The 20,182-nt window shown below is 37.3% G+C and overlaps 2 protein-coding genes and 1 pseudogene across 2 annotated transcripts in view; 1 reads left to right on the forward strand and 2 right to left on the reverse strand.

Annotated features, from left to right (window-relative positions):
• RAB39A (RAB39A, member RAS oncogene family) overlaps nucleotides 1–18,720 on the forward strand; it is a 33,025-nt gene extending 14,305 nt beyond the window's left edge. Inside the window, exon 2 of the mRNA XM_045836570.1 lies at nucleotides 15,850–18,720. Coding sequence (XP_045692526.1) covers nucleotides 15,850–16,276 — 427 coding nt within the window. The 3' untranslated portion in view covers nucleotides 16,277–18,720. The remainder of the gene's footprint in view (nucleotides 1–15,849) is intronic.
• Nucleotides 1–20,182, reverse strand: part of SLC35F2 (solute carrier family 35 member F2) — a 176,838-nt gene that overhangs the window by 129,893 nt on the left and 26,763 nt on the right. The window lies entirely within an intron of this gene.
• On the reverse strand, nucleotides 5,459–5,544 carry LOC123820053 (annotated as a pseudogene).

The following is a 20,182-nucleotide window of genomic DNA, read 5'->3' on the forward strand; positions in this document are numbered from 1 at the left end:
CTGAAAGAAATTCCTACAAGTAGTGATTTAAAGAAAAAGCCACACTGAGACTGATAGGAGCTGTGGAGCCCCAGAACAGGCTGGTCCCACACTCACATGTGGCAAATAAAAATTGGTAGGAGTATATCTGCTGTGGAAGCTCCTCTGAGGAGCAGGATCTCAGACCAGGGATCCAGTGTCAGGAAGAGAAGTCCCCATAACTTCTGGCTATAAAAACCAGCAAAGATTGTGACTGAATGAGGCAGAAGGCTTCTGGAGCCCCAGACAGTTCCTCTTAAAGGACCCATACACATATACTCTGACTCACTCACTAGGAGCTCTAGCACTGTGGCAGCAGCTCCAAAGGCAACAGGGACATATGGGGAGAAATGGAATTGTCTGGCATCAGGATGAGAGCTGAAGGGACAGCTTTCTGCTAGATAACAGTGCTGTCAGAGGCCATTGTTTCTTTTCTGAGCCCTCCAAAGAGCATCAGGCAGGAGCCAGATCTGAGTCTCCATCGCTGGCTCACACCATTCACACTGTTCACCGTTCCTTGGCGATTCCCTGAGACCCTGCCCCACCCAACTTGCAGGCCAGTCCAAGCCGTTTGCAGTGGCTTTTCCAAACAAATGGACTGTTGCAGCTCATACTTTAGACTTTCTCCAAATCTGAAACCAGCAGCCTCAGTGTGCCCCATACCTCTCGCTAAGTGGCCACAGGCCCAACAGTAGCAGCAGTCAGCCTTTTTACACAGCTTGGCCTCATCTGGGCACCTCCAAGCCCAGCACTAGTAGCAGCCATTTGCAGATTGCTTTGTAGGCTCATGCCTGGTGGCTATTCGCAGAACAGAGGCAGCGGCTGACTTTGGCCTATATCTCCCAGGAAGCCCCAGAGCCAGTACACCTAGTGGACAGTTTCAGACCACATGTAAGTACCACCCAACAACTTCCACAAATGACACAAAGGCAGACTCAGCAGGCATCAGAACCCCACTGAAGAAAGTCCTGGTCTGTGGGTTGGGTGCCTGCTCAACTGACCCTCCACAGTAGTCACTGTTCACAGCCAGTCCCTATTGCCTATCAGCCTGGGGATAAATCCCTCCCATTGACATGCCAACAACCATCAAAGCTTAACTACAACAAAGGGTGTACATGGTACATGTGGATGGGGTGGGTGAACCTGGAGTGCCCAGCTTGGGTGACTGGGGCGTCTGTACCGCTGGATCCTACAGGACACCTACTACATTAGGCCACTCTACCAAGCCCAGGAGATGTAGCGGCTCTTCCTAACACATAGAAACAAACAGGGAGGCAGCCAAAATGAGGAGACAAAGAAATATGTCCCAAACAAAAGAACAGAACAAAACTCTAGAAAAAGCACTAAACAAAATGGAGATAAGCAATCTACTAGATACAGAGTTCAAAATACTGATTATAAGGCTGCTGAATGTACTTAGGATAAGAGTAGTTGATTTTAGTGAGAACTTAACAGCATTAAAAAAGAACATGGTTCAGTGGATTGAGCATGGGCTGCGAACCAAAGCATCGCAGGTTCTATTCCCAGTCAGGCCACATACCTGGGTTGCAGGCCACGGCCCCCAGCAGCCGCACATTGATGTTTCTCTCTCTCTCTCTCTTTCTCCCTCCCTTCCCTCTCTAAAAATAAGTAAATAAAATCTTGTTTTTTAAAAAAGAACATGGAAACCATACAAAAGAACCAGTAAGAAATGAAGAGTACATTAACCGAACTGAAGAATAATTTACAGGGAATCAACAATAGATGAAGCTGAGAATCAAAGCAGCAATTTAGAAACAAGAAAGCAAAAAAAAAATCAGAAGAGAAAAAATTAAAAAGAATTTTTAAAAATGAGGATAGTGTAAGGAGCCTCTGGGGAAAATTCAAACATCCCAACATTTATACCATGGGGGTGCTGGAAGAAGAGTGAGAGCAAGAAATTGAAAGCCTATTTGAGAAAATAATGACAGAAGAGTTCCCTAACCTAGTGAAGGAAATAGTCATATAAGTCCGGGAAGCACAGAGAGTCCAAAACAAGATGGATGCAAAGAGGCCCACTCCAAGACACATTATAATTAAAATGCCAAAGGTTAAAGACAAAGAATTTTGAAGCAGCAAGAGAAAAGCAGTTAGTTACCTACAAGGGAACTCCCATAAAATTGCTAATTTCTCAAGAGAAACTTTGCAGGCCAGAAAGGATTTGCAAGAAATATTCAAAGTGATGAAAAGCTAGGACCTACAACCAAGATTGTTCTACTGAGCAAAGCTATCATTTAGGATCTAAGGACATATAAAGAGCATCCCAGACAATAAGAAGCTAAAGAAGTTCATCACCACCAAACCAGTATTATATGAAATGTTAAAGGATGTTGAAGAAGACAAGAGGGATTAAGCAAAAAAGAAAGAAAAAAAATTCATGGACACAGACAACAGTGTGGTGATTGAGGATGGGAGGGGGTGGGGTGGATGTTGAAGAGGGTATGGGAGGATAAATGGTGATGGAAAAAATAAAATAAATAAGAAAAGGATTAAAAAATACAAACAATAAGTCCTGGCTGGCATAGCTCAGTGGATTGAGCACAGGCTACGAACCAAAGTGTCGCAGGTTCGATTCCCAGCCAGGGTACATGCCTGGGTTGCAGGCCATAACCCCCAGCAACTGCACATTGATGTTTTTTTCTCTCTCTCTCTATCTTCCTCCCTTCCTTCTCTAAAAATAAATGAATACAATCTTAAAAAAAGTAAAAATAAAAAATACAAACAATAAAATGGTAATAAATTCATATGTGTTAGCAATTGAATGTAAAAAACAAAATAAACAAAAATACAACAAAAATAAATTCATAGGTACAGAGAACATTTTGTCAGCTGCCAGATGAAAAGGAGGAAGCGGGGGGTGGTGAAAAAGAGAAGGGATTATGAAGTACAAATTTGTTGTTATGGAATAGTCATGGGGATGCAAAGTACAGTATAGCAGATATAGTCAGTAACATTCTAACTGTAGTGTCAGATGAGTAGCAGATTTATCAAAATGATCACTTAATAGGTTATATAATATCTAATTACTGGGATGTACACCTGAAATAAATATAATATTGTATGTCAACTGTAATTGCAAAATAAAAACTTATTTAAATTTTTTTAAAAAGATTAGGAATCAGATTGTCCTCAGACTTCCCTAAAGTAGTTGAAGCTAGAAGACAATGGAAAAATGACTTCAAAATTCTGAAGGAATTCTCTATCTAACAAACTATCATTCAGTTGTGAGAGCAGAAATCAAACTTGAAAGATTTCAAAATATTACTTCATGAATCCTTTTTAGATAGCTACTGGAGGAAGTGCTACATATACACATATACCAATAAGGGAGTAAACCAGGAATGGAGAGGAACTACCTGTGAAGAAAGGCAAAGCTAAATACATAGAAAGATGGTGAAGAGAGATCCTAGGACGATCTCTCTGCTGCAGATACCAAGGCCAGATTGAAGCAAAAGATTGTAGGAGAGAACTCTTCAGAAAGAGGAAATTGGCAGAAAAGCTAATGGGAATGAACATCTTAAAAGAAGACATCTGGTAGAGAATTTGGGGTTGGGTTATTGAAAACTCCATGGAAAACTTAGCAAAAGAAAGGAAGGAAGAAAAAAATGTGGTAGAGACCTAGTGTGCACTCATATTTGATGCCTCTTCTGGACACATAAGAAGAATAAATTTCTCTTCCTTTTACATTTAGCAGAAGCATATGACAAACTGTGGCCAGTGGATCTGAGCAGAAGTCTCATGTGATGGTTTTAAAATACAGCCCAGATTCTTTAACAATCTTCCTATTGAGAGGTAGGTTGTTACTGCCCATAACCTAGTCTATCTTGAAAGATAATATGAAGGATAATTATTAACTCTAAAGAAAAGAAGTCATAGACTACCCCAAAGCTCAGTGATGAAAAAAATCTACATGGTCAGAATAACACAAGTGTTAAAAATGATCTTTCTAAAATTATGATTCTGTGATACTGGCAAGTTGGGGGAATGGGAAGAGTAAGAATGTGTGGTAAGTGTGCACATGTAAATTTGATAAAAACGCTAACTTAGAGAAAGAAAGAAAAGAACATAAAAGAAAAAAAGATGATAATAAAAGCTACATAACTTTTTTTATCCTCACCCAAGCACAATTTTTTATTGCCTTTGGAGAGAGAGGAAGGGAGAGAAAGAGAGAGAGAGAGAGACATTGATGTGAAAGAGATACATTGATTGGTTGCCTTCTTGTATGTGCCCTGACCAGGGATTGAACCCACAACCTGGGTTTGTGCCCTGACCAGAAATCTAACCCACCACCATTTGGTTTGTGGGACCATGCTCCAACCAAATGAGCCACACTGGCCAGGGCAAAACCGCCAAATTTCAGAGAGAGAGAGAAATGAGGAAAGTATAAACATCAGTTATAAATTCTGAGATGTAGACAGATATACTTAAGCAAATGGGACAAAACAGTCTAGAGGAAGTCATATGAGAACAGACAGAAATCACAAAAATGGTTGGAGAATTATAACCCAAGGGAAAAAAATATTCTTTAATGATGTTAGATCACATATGTTATATGGAAAATAAAATAATCATGAGAAGCTGGTCATTGTCTCATCTTTGTTCTGCAAAAGCATGCCAGGAAGCATTGGGATAAGTAAAGTCTGTTTTTATATTTTCTGATAAAATATCAGATAGAAAATAAGCAACCTTTCATAATCACCTTCTAGGCAATTAATGAAGCTAGAAACATTTCTCACTAATTTCTATATAAATTATTTTGATTTTCATACAAACTTGTTTGCCTTCCAGAATCTACTGCAAAGAACAGTTTGAATTACTAATTACTTCTCATTTAAATAGAGTAGTTTTTTAGAAAATGTAGATTACTTCACTTACATGCTTATGGTGTTTGTAATTCTTCAGCTTATTTTTCTCCTTTTGACTTTACAGATCCTTACTATAAATATGAAAAGGAGATAAGGATTTTTTTTTCTCTCTGTTATTCTCCCATTTGCTGAGCATTCACATGCTGACTGGGCATGATCTGAGAAAATCTGAATTTATTAATCTGGCTCTTTCTTCATATACAAATACTGGTAGGACTCATGTGTGCCCAGCCTGTTTTAGACACTTAGGGATGCAGCATTTCAAATGAACTGACAAAAATCTTTGCTCTCATGGAACTTATCTTTTAATAGGGAGAGAAAATCTATGACCAGAGACAAACTAGAAAAAACTACATAGGATATCGGAATGTGTAATTGCTACAGAGAAAAATAGAGGATAAAAGATGAATAGAGCATACTAAGGATGACAAGAGGGCCTCAATATCATAAAATGATGATCTTTCATAAAAGGAAAATACAAGGTGGTCAAGGGAATAAATTCACATGTTCAAAGAGAGAATATGGCCCATTAGGTCTTATCAGTGTTATATATAGTTCCCACAGCCACAGACTTGGTTCATAATGAAAAGACCTTGGAATTATAGTAACGAACTATAGAAATGATCCCTGAAAGTATAGTCTTATGGAATTATAAAAGAAAATTAATTTTAATGTTTGTATGTATAAAGAAAAATATAAGTTATAAGCTTCAAGTTTCAGAATCTTAAGCAAGCGCAGGGACTATTAACATCAGTACTAATAAAAAGAACGGTGAGACTTGTTTAGTCTTGTGAAAGCAGTTCGAAAGGTCCAGATCACAAGGCAACTGACACAGTTAAATAAAGCACAATGACTGCTCCCAAAATGGAGGCAGGAGTGTAATGTCATGATGAACAGAGGCTCTCATGAGACTAATGCTTTGTTGGGTGCTTGCTGCCAACAGCCTTTGGCATCAAAGTACTCCTATCCTCTAAGTGCCTATTTTACAATTGGCAGAGCCACAAGAAGGGCATTTCCAGCATGGAACATCTGGTTCATTTTACCTAAGTCAGTCCACAAATGCTCCATGTTTTGTTGCTTTTTAAAGAGGTCTGTGTACGTCCAACCATGTTCATAATAACAGCATATAAGATGTATATAATCTTGCCACATTCAAATAAAATTTTATATATAACTAATAGAAATGATATTGAACATTCTATAGCCTATGAACTTTTGTCCTTCATATGACAATGGCATCCTATTTCTTAACACCTTTCAGGAAACTAGATAACTATTTAATTTGCGATATCATTTACATATTTTAGAATCACGCGTGCTCACCAGCCTGCAGTGAGTGCGGAACGCTGTGGATGGCTCGTTGAAACTTGAGAAAAGGATACACAGAGACAGCCAGGTCCTGTGGGGAAGTAGGGACAGAACGGCCACTCTCTCTAGTGAGAAGTGCTCCGTTTCCATTCCCAAGCAGATTTTTATTAAGAATACAGACTTAGTTTGTGGATTCACAGTCTGGCAGAACAGATCAAAAGAAGTAGGTGACTTACAAAGGTACAGACAGAACCCCCACTGTGATTCTGAGCAGAGCTTGGAGTTTTAACATATAAAAAGACGGCATGGCTCAAAGGGCTAGTTTTGGTTTCCTGCCTGTGCCTTCAAATTCTAATCTAATAACATCCTCCAGCAAACAGATCTCACAGGATCTTGCATATTCTATGTCCCAGGCCTGATTACCCCAGAGGTCTGCCGTTTCTGATCTGGGCTGCACCGCCCCTGCTATTTCCGCAGGCCTGAGTCAACAGAGGAGACAAAGGCAGCCAGGAGACTTGGATTTCTCACTTCTAAGAACAAGGACTCAGGCTTTGACAAAGCCGAGGGGGCAGGGGTTGATGTTGATCATCCCTTCATAGCCACAGCCCTGAGTCTCTTCCCAGAGGCCTCCTCATGATCATGCCTGTCTTAGATGATTCCCCCCATGGGAAATCTTACCCGTCATTGACTAACTGATCAAGCTTAGGAGGTCAGGCACAGAACAGGCAGTGTTCATGGCAGGGGAATAAGTTTTGTCTCCTTAGTGGCTCCTGGTCCAGAGGTCTCTCACTCAGCCTAAGTCATGGGGGGTTACAGCTTCCTGAGACCAGGCAGGGTGGGCCCCAACATTAGAATCTTAGTAATCATGTCATTTGTGTAAGAAAAAATTCCAAATTCGCCAAGGAATATCATTCACACTTGATTGCATTGCTCATATATTAAGTAACTCACTGTAAATGTAAGCAAACATCAGTGCTCTCAATATCCTTTGTCTGTGTATTTCAGGAATAAAAGGAAAACAGTTAGAAATGTTTACATAAACAAGGTGAGCATTTTTTTCCATTCTAAAGCAAAGATACCATAGTTTTAGGTCCATAAGACGCACCTAAGTTTTAGAGGAGGAAAATAGGGAAAAAAATTTTGAAGCAAAAAATGTAGTAAAATACTTAATAACCTGTGACCCTGCTCCACCGCACCCACCCCCCACAGCGAGCCAGGTAAGCTACATTGGGACTGTAAGATGTACCACCCTTTTCCTCCCAAATCTGGGGCGGGGGAGTGCGTCTTATAGTCCAAATAATACGGTACATAGAAGAATAAACTGTGTGGATGAATAAAATTGCAGTATATACATATGATTGAATATTATTCAGCCATTTTTTAAAAAGAAATCCTCTAATATTCCTTAACATGAATGAATCTTGAAGACCTTATACTGAGTAAAATAAGTCTGTCACAGAAGGAAGGGCAAAGAATGCATAATTCCGCTTATATGAGGTATCTAGTCAAACTCATAGAAGCAGAAAATAGAAGAGTGGCTGCCACAGGGAGGGAGGAGAAGGAGATGTGCTGGTGTTCAGTAGGTATGGAGTTTTATCATGCGTCATGGGAAAAGTTTTAAAGAGCTGCTCTGCAACTTGTGTGCATAGTTAACAATACAGTTAAAAATTGTTAAGAGGGGTGGATCTCGTGTGTTTTCCAGCACAATAATTTTAACAAAGAATGAAACTGTTGAAAGTTTTTAAATATTTGTGACTGCTTTGTGTCATTCTTACAAAATATATACAGACTGTATCAATTGGGTCTTTGGTTGCTAGCTACAAAATAAACCTGAGGACCTTAATCAAAAATGAAAGTAACTGGAAGCATGACTGAGGCACAGCGACTTGATAGGAAACTGGAGGGACCAGGCTGGGAAGAATCAAAAGATCCTAGGAGTTCTAGGCAGCAAGAACCACAGAAGGCCAGTGTGGTCCCCACAAAACCCTTGTCTCTTTTTTGCCTGTTTACCTACTGCCATAAGAATCTCCAGATGGCCAGTTGGCAGTCTCAGCCAACTCATGTAGTTGTCTAGTGAAAGAAGCATCATGTAGTTGTCTAGTAAAAGCATTTCTCCCTTGCATACTTAAACCTTTTTATCAGCATAATTTAGAGTTATGGGGATTAGGGGCAAAAAAAATTTAGTGACTTATTAAGTATAATTGTGAGAGGCACCATCACCCCACTTTCACCCCTTGTTTCCCAAACCACAGTGTCTACTCATTGGGAAAAAATACCATCTACTCTGTTCCTCACTGGTTTAGAACATAGATCCTGAAGGATCATGCCAAAATTTAACAAATCTGAACATGGGCATAGCCGAATCTTAGTACCCGTTCCACAGTTTTATAGGGCAAGGTGCCTCTATGTGGCAGTGACAAGATCAATGAATTCCCTGGCATCTGCCAACTTCCCTATCTCTTCCTCTGTGAGGTGAAGTCTTTGCTCTGTATCAAACTATGAGATACCATGGCTGTACAAAGTATTTCATAAGTTGGTGGATGGTAGTGCTAGTATCATTTGAGTCCAGATTCATTGTCTTACAGTATCTATTCCATGATGGCCCACCCAGAGTAAAGTACCATATCCAAGGTGTCAGTAGCTGCTGTGAAAAATGGGGGATTAAGCAATGACAGTCCAGGTAAGAAAAAGTCTGTTGAGCCCAGTCACACCCTGCATCTCTCCACCGTTACTACTTTGAGTCCTAACTGGGGTGAAAGTGTACTGACTCTTAACTTAGGACAGAATGTTTTGTTTTGCTGATTATTAGGAATTTCTCCATGGGGATTTTTTTGGTGAAATTCACATAGGATACAAGTATTCACATACTGTAGACCCTTCAACATACCTCTTCCCTAATACCTCTTTTTTATCAGTCCTTCATTCTTGTTTTTTCACTATGCCAAACCCTCAGCCTCTGCTTAGGAATTGATGTAGGTTCTTACCTACATCTCTCTGTCTCTTCCTCTGGGAGAGTTTCCACAAATTGGAGGGTTGCTCTTTTCCATTGACCAGTTGAGTGGGGCGGACCAATGGCAGCATATCATTTTAAGCCATCTATAAGGCAGACTTGAAATTATTTCCTGTTTAATTATTGGAAGATCCAAATAAGACCATACATGGAGAGGGTGCTGCAGGAGTAAGCATACGGATGTTTGAGCTTTGTTACTTTAGGTCCCTTGAGCTTGCACCCCTATTCCTACCTATATATGTGACTTCTGCTTGATGACACAGTTCCAATCTAATGAGTCAGAGAACATACAGCTCTTGATGAGCATTTAGATTGCACAATCACTTGGTGTTCCACAGCTAGGCATTTTGATCTCTTACTAAAGAAAGATTGCATTTCTCAAAATTGAGATTGCTCTCGACAAAGAGAACGTGGCTTAACTCCCAAATACCACTCCTGTAATTGTCCAGTGAAACCTTCCCTAAGCTTGATAGAGCATCCCAGTCTGCAATAGACACTTCAGACAGGCACCATCAAACCTGGTGGCCCATGGGCCGAGTGAAAAAGCTGCTTGCATTGTAGCTTCAACAAGCTTAAGGGACTTCTCTTCCTTTCAGTCCTATTAAAGCCAGTGGTAGCCTTTTGGGTCTCCCACTTACTGGATTATAGAAGTACATCCAAATATTATACAAATATCCTCCAAAACCCAAAAAGGTCCACCAAGTAGTATGATTCTTTCTTCATGGTAGGGGGCATAAGATAACTACAACTTGTCTTTGGAGAGGTTTTTTTCAGCATGTTCTGGATTAAGGGATCCTCCACCAAAGAAAAATCACAGATTACTGGCTATCATATTTTCACTGGACATACAATGAGGTCTGTCTGGGAAAAGTCCAACTGTTGTTAATATAACCAGAATGGTTTGCACAACATCAATGTAACCTGGCAGTCAAGGAGAGTGGATTGGAGTGCACATGCATGAACAATAACAACTTCACTGTTCTAGTCACTGGGGACAGTAGATGCTGTTAAGCGAGCACATGTATTGTGTGGCCATTGCATTCAAAATGACTGAGCAAGGAAAGCAATGAATATAAATCAAATTTTGTGTTAAGCTTGAACATTCCTCCATGGAAACTATTCAGATGATTCAGAAGGCGGCAGCTATGGGCCACTGGTGATTGGCAGTTCATCACAACAATGCTCCCACTCATGCATCATGTCTCCTGCAGACTCTTTTGGCAAAACATCAAATCCTCCAGGTAACTCAGCCCCCTATAGCCCAGATGTGGTGCTCTGTGACTTTTGGGTTTTCTCAAAACTAAAATCACCTTTGAAAGGGAAGAGATTTCAGACTGTTGATGAGATTCAGAAAAATAAGACAGGGCAGCTGACGGTGATTGGGAAAACTGTGTGAGGTCCCAACATGCCTGCTCTGAAGGGGACTGAGGTGTCATTGTCCCATGTACAATGTTTCTTGTATCTTCTTTAATAGATGTCTTTATTTTTCATGTTAAATGACTGGACACCTTCTGGACAGACCTATATTTAGGATATATCTATATCTATATCTATCTATATCTATATCTATATCTATATATATTTAATTTATCCACCCTCCACTGACAGTGACATGCTCATAGCAACTTAGTGACCTAGTGATGAGCACCTTTCTTTTTTTATGCACTGCTAGTATCTTATTCCCTCAAACTTCCTTAACTCTCTCTGCCATTTGTTCTATTTCCCCAAAGCTGTATTCATGGCTCCTATCAAATTAACCATTCATCCACTAAGAATGTACTGAGTGCCCACAATGTGGCAGACATTTAAGAACCACTCAGTATTCAGTGATGAGCATAAACATGGCAGCTGCCTACCACTCACAATTAGCAAACCAATGTAAGGATTCAGAAAGCGGAAAAGAGAGGAAAATGATGCTATACAAGGGTACTACCCTTGAATACAGTGATTCTTCCCACCAGCTTGAGAAAGACTCTAATCACACAGAGCAGCCATGGAGGAATCTAGTAAGAGAAGTAAAATGTTCCCATCACTTTTCTTCTGGGGAGAGGAAGGTTGTATGGAAATTGTTTTTTCTTATTGTAGAAACCTAAATGTGAAGAAATAGGGAGAAGACTTTCTCTTAATACCAGTAGTATTCCTTGACAGTGTTGAGTGTCCATTTGGGATTGGTTATTATTAATTCATAGGGACACCAGCCTATCTGGTTGAATGGTTTTCCTCAAAAACATTCAGATACACTCTGGAATGATCTAGATATAGTTTTCCCAAATGAAGATGACAGAAGGAGAGGGCTTGGGAATTGAGATGTTTCTAAGAGAAAAACTGTAGTCATGTTTCATAGAACTAAGACATAGGAGGAGGTAAAGACAGCAAGATATTGATGGATAGAAAGTCATAGAGTTGGGCAGTGGATTACAAATCTTAATAAAATTAAATAATTATCAAAGTAAAAATATGCTGGTGTGCTGTGAGATTTTGATCAAAAAGTAAATTAAATTTTTCATTTTGGGGGTGGTGAACATTTTTGATGATGAAAAGGAAGTGAATGAGAAAGGCAGAATGGAGGGGAAAGTTCATTAGAGATGAGGAAGTCAAGAAACTGAGAGATTACATCAGAAAGTTAAATGGATATTGAAATCAGTGAGCAAAATGACAAGAATTGAGATAGAAAGAGAAACAAAGCAAAGTTCTAGTCTTCAGTACATTGAGAATGACCAAGCAGTTGGCAGATGACAGCAATGATAGAGCCAGATGGCATAAGCCTCAAAGGAACAGGGGATTTTAATTAATTAATTAATTTATTTATTTTACATTAGGGTTGGAAGAGAATAATTATCTGGAAGTGGCATTGAGGATGCAGAAGCTACCTCCTGAGCCTATAGAATGAACAACATGAGCATGCTGGAGGGAAAGCTGTGTTCTCAGGGACTAGCCATTCTCAGTTAAGGCAAAGAAGAGAAAACAATTCTGAGACAAGACTGTTCTTTGAAAATGGAATAGGAGTTGCTAATACTGTAGCTTTCTAGGCATAAAAAAATCAGTAGGGCCCTGACCAGTGTGACTCAGTTGGTTGGAGTGTCATCTCTTACACCAAAAGGTTGGGAGTTCAATTCCCAGTCAGGGTACATACTTAGGCTATGGGTTCAATCCCTGGTTGAGGCACGTATGAGAAGCAACCAATCGATGTTTCTCTCTCACATTGATGTTTTTTCTTTCTCCCTCTAAAATTAATAAAAATATACATATATATTTTACCTTTAAACATAGTTTTTATTTTTATTTTTTTTTAATTTTTATTGTTGTTCAATTTAAAAAAGAACCAGTAGGGTTTTTTGTTTGTTTATGTGATCAAAACCAGATCTTCCACATGGGACAGATAAGATGTGACTAAGAACTTATAACCCTGATCCCTGTCCTCCATAGTTCACCTTCCCTATCATACCACCATCACAGTGGTTTTAGGGGGTGCAGCATCCCCCTTACCAGTAGTGCCAGAGTGTAGTCTCATAATTCTTAATTCTCCAATAACACACTTAAGACCGGATTGTAATCCATGATTTTATTTCTCCTCTCTTCTCTAATGTTTTCCTTTTCTTTAAATCATCCATTCATTCAGTGAGACTTTCAAATCCCAGAAGGAAATCAATATAAAGTAACATGCAGTAAGATGGCATTGCTTATAAAGAACTGTTATTTATCATCAACTCTTGAATTCTTTACAGGGAGGCCTGACTCAAGAAAGCAGATCCTAAGAAAAATAGATGCTCCTTTGCCCTCTCCATTAGAGCTGCCTTTCAAGATCCAGTTTTCAGTCTGAAGGACTGTCTTTTCCCTAAAATCAGTGATTTTCAACTGGCATGCTGCAAAAAAATGTAAAACATGCAGTGCCTGACTATTTAGTCAGGGGCACTGACTTCTTCTCCCTTAGATTGTCAAGTTAAAAAATGACAACAGCTAACACAACAATAGCTGTCCAGTGTGAATGAATCAAAATTATACCTTTTTTTTGTCTGATTGGCAAAAAATATATTTTTTGGCGTGCCACAGAAGTTTAGTAATTAGTTTATGTGTGCCAACACAACAATAGCTGTCCAGTGTGAATGAATCAAAATTATACCTATTTTTTTGTCAGATTGGCAAAAAATATATTTTTTGGCATGCCACAGAAGTTTAGTAATTAGTTTATGTGTGCCATGAGGTAAAAAAGGTTGAAAATCACTGCCCTAAATGATTGACAGCAGGATTCCCAATTGTTGTAGGGAAAACCTACCCCCTGTTACAAATAAAATCTTAATCTGAAGCCTAACCTTATTAGAATTTTAAACCTGATATCCATACCTGCGCCCAGAAACTGGAGATCAATTAATTACATAGAAAGCAGCAGATGTCATATTGAGACCCTTTATTCTAATGTATCAATAAGGGCTGTTGTATAGCATAATTGCATATACTGTACTTTGTTGTATTTTACTTTATAGAATTATTTGCCAACTGTATTCTAAATGTTTTCAAAATTAAATGCCAGGTATTAGAAAACATGGTAATTCCTGGAGTGTAAGACATGTCTCTGCCTAATATATAAGCATTTCAACATTGAGTTTTCAACCACAAAAGCATGTTTCTAAAAATCTTACAAATGGTAAATTAACTAGGAAGGGAAATAAAATTAATGAAGATGTGGTGCTGAATAAATTAAAACTTTCAGCCTAATAACATAGCTTTAATTTTGTCTTAAGGCACTGTACATCTGCCTAAATTCACACATATAAAGATGAGTAGTGGAACAATAACAGATTAATTATCCCTCAAAAAAATGTTTAAAGCAACAACTTAAATGAACTCCATTATTTGTAGCCTGCTAAAGATAGTGGGAGGTGAATTTTTATTGTCAATGGCTATATAATACAGTAGTCCTTGAGAAAAAAATATTTAAGTATAATCACTTGAGAATCTCTGGTGGAAATTCTGAGGAGAAACAGGAAAGCAGAAGAAATGGCAAGAAAGGGGAGGTGAAATACTTCCTTCACATTCCCACAATAAATAGTACTTATGGTATCAGGTAACAAACTGAATTGTAATTTCAGCAATAAGGATGATGAAAGTATGCAGAGGTTGAGAGGACCCGATAATCCATTGGTCCTCTGCAAAGACCTTTGATGAAGTCTTTGTAGAAGTCAGGCAAGTAATAGACAAGTTTGCTTACGGATGATCTCAATGCTCAGAACCATTGACAACTTGGAAACTGAGATACATGCTATCTTTGGCTCATACAACTTTTAGCGCTTTCCCTCCAATAAAATTAATTAATCCAGTATAACAAATATTAAGTGATGTCTATCATTTGCCAGGCTATGCAATTGTTAGGTACAAAATAGGTGAAAAATATTTGACCCTCAAGGAGCCTTGAATTTAATGGGAGACATACCAGCACCTCCAATGAGAGCATTATGAAAATTGATATAATCATAATGGCAGTATGCTTAAGGTCTAATAGAATATAAGAGGAGTACCCGAGAGAAGTGAAGGTGGGGAGGTCAATGGCAGGGAAGGCTTCTTATATACATGATTTTTGATCTGACACACGGAGGAGAAACAAGTTTGTTAGGCAAAAATGGAGAGAAGACATTCTAGGTAGAGAAAATAACATATTGTAAAGGCAAGAAATATGAAACAATATATGGCCTTGTCACCTTGCCTCATGATTCAATCAGGAAACAAATGGTACAAGTGAAGGTTAACTGAAAAGAGTTTAATGAAGTAACCATTTACAGAAATGTGGGAAAGATCAAGGGCACCAACAAAGAATGGTGAAGCATTCAGGGATAGCTACAGTGGGAAGACAGATGGAGCAGAAGAGGATGAAGTTGGCAGAACCTGGTGAAAGCCATGGGAGTGGGCCCACCCAACAGGAACCTTGGCCAGAAGCAGAGGAACATAACCAATGCCAAGTCACAGGCTGGTGGGGGGTGGGGGCATGGGGGTGTCAATACCTATCTTCTCTTTCTTCTAGGCTCCAGCTGGCACCTCACATTGGCTGGACCCCACTGCAAGCCAGATGGCAAGGGTGTTTGGGAAAGCTTTCTGTAAAGGGTCAGCTTCCTGAGGCCCAGGGAGTGGAGACTAGATCTGGAGAGGCAAAACTCATTAGCATACCTCCTCCCATATCTAAATAATTTCCTTTTTCTTGAATAAGTATAGGATAGGACTCTAACTGTGATTAACATGATAGCAAGTTTGCTGGCAACCTCTGCCCTTCACCAGATCTTTCTGTGTGTCTATTTTAAACTACAATGATGTAGTAATTATTGTAGAACTACAATTATTCTTTCAGACATTTAAAAAATAAAAACAAATAATTCTAAAATAGTGTGAGAAGATATACCATGTAAGTGCTTGTCTATCTAAAAATAACTTCTTGTTCAGTGGTTGAAACTGGCTTGCATATTAGTCTCAGAATATTTTTGTTCACTTAAGATACTTTGTACTTGATTTTATAAATTCTAATTAAATCACATTAAGGTATATTCAAATTTTATTATGGTGAAATATTTCAAATTTTCATTATTTGAAAAGTGGGAATAAGAACAACTTGCTCTTTTACAACCATTTTTTCTATTTATTTTTCAGATCAATAACTCGATCTTATTACCGCAACTCAGTTGGTGGATTTTTAGTATTTGACATAACTAACCGACGATCTTTTGAACATGTGAAAGATTGGCTAGAAGAAGCAAAAATGCACGTACAGCCATTTCGGATTGTATTTCTGCTAGTGGGACACAAATGTGATTTAGCTTCACAACGTCAAGTCACAAGAGAAGAAGCTGAAAAACTGTCAGCAGACTGTGGAATGAAGTATATAGAAACCTCAGCAAAAGATGCTACAAATGTTGAGGAATCCTTCACTATCTTAACAAGAGACATATATGAACTTATCAAAAGGGGAGAGATTTGTATTCAGGATGGCTGGGAAGGGGTTAAAAGTGGTTTTGTCCCAAATACTGTGCATTCTTCTGAAGAAGCAGTGAAACCCAGGAAAGAGTGCTTCTGCTGACTTCAAACATGCCAAAGAATAAGAACAGATTGAATGTCATTTCAGGATAAACACCAACATTACCAGGAAAATGACACAATGAAAACATTTATAAAAAAGTGCTAAACCCATATTAACACTATTTTGTAAGGTATTTGATTCAGAGCATGATGCTTACTTGTAACACTACAAGATTAAGTATTTTGCTAAAATATCAGGCAAATAAGACAACTTTTTCTTGAAACTACCAAATTACCCCATTCTCACTTTGTTGCATATAGCTGAACTTAATTTCCAAATATGTCAATATTACTCATTTTTCTTGACAGATTGAAATGGGCTTTTTGTACAAATATAGTCTGATTGAAAAAATTGTATCAAGAATTACATTCTCTTGATTTAATTTATTAATATTGAATAGTAAAGTGGATTTAAAAATGCACTGTTCACTTACAAATTAAGCAATCTCAGAGGCATCAACTAAGACTAAAATAGCAGTTTTTTGTTTAAGGTACCAGGTTTTTAACTATTCTCTGAAATATTTGTCTTCCCTTAATTTTGCCTGAGCATAAGAAAATAAGTTTTATACTCATTTTTGTTCTCTGATTTATTGCTCCTGAAAATTTTGTTTTATGAAGCTATGTAGGTATCCAAGCAAAATATTTTATTGCAAATATTTGTAAAAATAAAAGCAAAGGACCACTTATCAGCAAATGTTTTGATGTTATATTATACTGTCCCTATTTAGACAAGAAAAACGAATGTATTTATATACTGACGTTCTCACAGAAGTAAATGAAATTTACTCAAACTAAATGCAATTTACCCTGAACTATTATCAAAATTATCAATATAAGTAAATATAGAATGTTTTTAGTAATAGCTTTTTGTCCAAGTAAATTTCTAAATTTCCCCATTTCCAATAAAAGAAAATTGTAGTAAAGATTTTCCTGGACAAGGTTAGAAGTTTGATACATTTAGCATTCAAATTGGACTTTACATCTCATCAGTCAAGGTAAAGATAAAATAATGAGTTAAGGCTACAAAATGACTTTTGAGTTTCTGAATTTTTAACTTATTGGTTAAATTCCCCTCCTGGAAAAGACAGTTTGATGATAATGTCAAATATTTTACAACACACATTTCTATTCTGTTCTATAAACCATTCCTATCACAAAGGGGCACCATGAAGCTGCCTTTTTGGAATCATGAGGTTTTTACTGTTAAACTATGGTAGCTTCATTTTGTTTGAAAACCAAAATGGTATGGTAGGAAGAATATTTAAGGAGAAATAAAAAAACCTGAGTTCTAAGCTTGCCTTTGTTGTACCGGCATTTGTACACAAATAAGTCACTTAACCTCTCTAAGTATCCATTTTCTCATCTGTAAAGTGAGGCTAATAACCCCATTTATGGGATTATTTTGAGAATCAATTGAACCATGTGAAAAAGCTTTATAAACAGAGAAAGCAACATACAAATGTTAGATTGGTATCAGCTGCTCATGGGCATACTATTATATTTACAGTGGATAAGAATTTGGATTTCTCATGTTCTTTCCCTGCATTCCCACATTCTGCAGAGAGAGCAGAAAAGGTGCATGTTCTCATGGACCCTAGGGAATGCTTGGTTTGATGTACACCTTCTGCCCTCCTATCCTGGAACTCTGCTCCTCCAAAGTGCAAATGATGGAAAGGGAAATCCCAGGAGACTTAAATGAATCAAAATCATGTTTAAATCTAGATTCTGTGCATCTTAAAAGTAGATATTTAATTATGTTTTTAAATACTTGTACATGTAAGTTGCATGTAAGTATTTTTAATAGCACATAGAGAGAAAAATAACATTTTTGTATATTTATACTGTCAATATTTTCTTAATATCCTTAGATTAATTTCACTTGAGTAAGTTCAAACTATAATTGACCAGATAAGAAAATACCTGTTCCCCAAAATGTGAAATAATCTATTTTTATTGTTAAACTTTTGTATCTTAGTGGGAGCTGGCAGTGCAGAGAGGAGGCGGCACTGGTCTGCAGCAACAGCTCCCACCAGCCCTTGGGGCACTCACCCCTGTGCTCAAGCAATCATTGTCAATGACAAAGTGACTATTGAAGTTATAATTGTATTAAATTAATGCTAATAATTTGGATATTTTATTTTATTTTTGGCTGCTCAGGTAACATTAGCCCTTAACTAAGTATATGTGGGTTTCCTTTTTTTTTTCCTTTCTTTTTTTCCTTTTTTTTTGGGGTACAGCTGTAAAATATTTGGATATAGGAAATGTGTTATTCTTGCAGCCTTGATATTCAGGGTGGATTGTAAAATATAAATTTTTGTGAGATTTCAAAGATTAAGATTATTTTGATAACATTATTTACAGATTTAAAAGATGTGGTTATCACAAGTCTTGAGGGGGAAACTACTGCATAAAATAACTAACTTGGAATAAATATTTTGCATCAGTTTGAAAAAAAATTTGTATCTTATATTATAATTTTCCATCAGCCCAAAATGGCATAAACTCAAAAATTGAATATGTAACAGCAGTTTAAAGTATAGTCACCTGTCCCTACTTATAAAATTACACAGCTAAAATACAAAATGTGATTTAACTTTTAGTGGACACCCTTTGTGATGCCAATTAAGACTAATATTTGGGCTAAATGGTATGATGTGTTCCAAGATTCAGAATAGAATTAAGAATAGAAAAAACAAATGACAAGGCAGGGCCTCCAAAAGTTGATAATTACCAAGGCCACACATGAGCAGAAGCAAGCCTAGAACTCTGGTTCTCCTTCCATCTTGTTCAGGGTTCTTTCCATTACCATGCTGTGTTGGGTGTGTATGTGTTTGTGTGTGTGGTGAAGAAAAGGGGAAATTTGATTTTAGCTGAATCCACAAAATACTAAAATTGGGCTAAATCATTCTGATGTTTTACAGGAGCTATATATAATAAAACAATTTTAAAATGAACAATGACACAAAAATCCGAGTTCTTATACAGGATTGCCAAACGTGTATAATCTTAGCCAGATATCTTTATCCAGATATATATATATATATATATAAAATAGCTAACCTATTTTCTTACATATCATTATAGAGCATGTGGGTAATAATGCCAAAATAGTAAAAATATTTATTTGAGGCAAACATTTTGACTAAGTGTCTTAGAAGTCAGATATACATGAATCATATAATTGAAATTATTTAATTTAAAATCTATTTAGTTTACATTTAAATCCATTTAAATTAAAAATTTTAAACTACTGAATAATGTAGCTAATTACTAAATATTTTAAATAAATATCACTTTTAAAAAAGAAATGAAAAGCGATCTAATTATATGATAAACTTGTCCCTAACTGAAATTGGTCATTTTTTAAAGTATATTTTATTGATCATTTTGAGTTGCATTAACACTTTTAGTACATGTGGTGATGTGATGATTTGTTAAATGGTAATAAGCTTAAGCCAAAATAACTATGTAATCAGAGTGCTTTTAAATCTTGTCTTTATATATATAATAGTGGCAAACAAGATTTCTTGAGCCTAGAAACTTGAGAGTTTACTCTAGATTTTAAAAAGCCACAAAGAACTCCAAGATTTTTGTGTGATGGCAACAAAATCCATCTTTATTATTAAGATAAACTTGCCAGTCTATCCAGCTTTACATCATCAAAAAATGAACCTATGGATTAATAAAATCATGTTAAGAATGTTTTCATTACGTTTTATATTTCCCCTGGTTCAATTAATTACAAAGCTTCCATTGACTTCAAAAAGTTCACTATGTTTGAATAATATCCTTAGGTCTGACAGAGAGAAGGATTTGAAAGACTAAAGGCCCATTTCATAAACTAACCCATTTGTTCTCAAGTAACCGCCTGGAGAGATTTAGTTGGAAATGCAAAGGAAACATGTTG

Source organism: Phyllostomus hastatus, unplaced genomic scaffold (genome assembly GCF_019186645.2).
Source record: "Phyllostomus hastatus isolate PE091 unplaced genomic scaffold, TTU_PhHast_1.1 phas_contig_113, whole genome shotgun sequence".
NCBI lineage: Eukaryota > Metazoa > Chordata > Mammalia > Chiroptera > Phyllostomidae > Phyllostomus > Phyllostomus hastatus.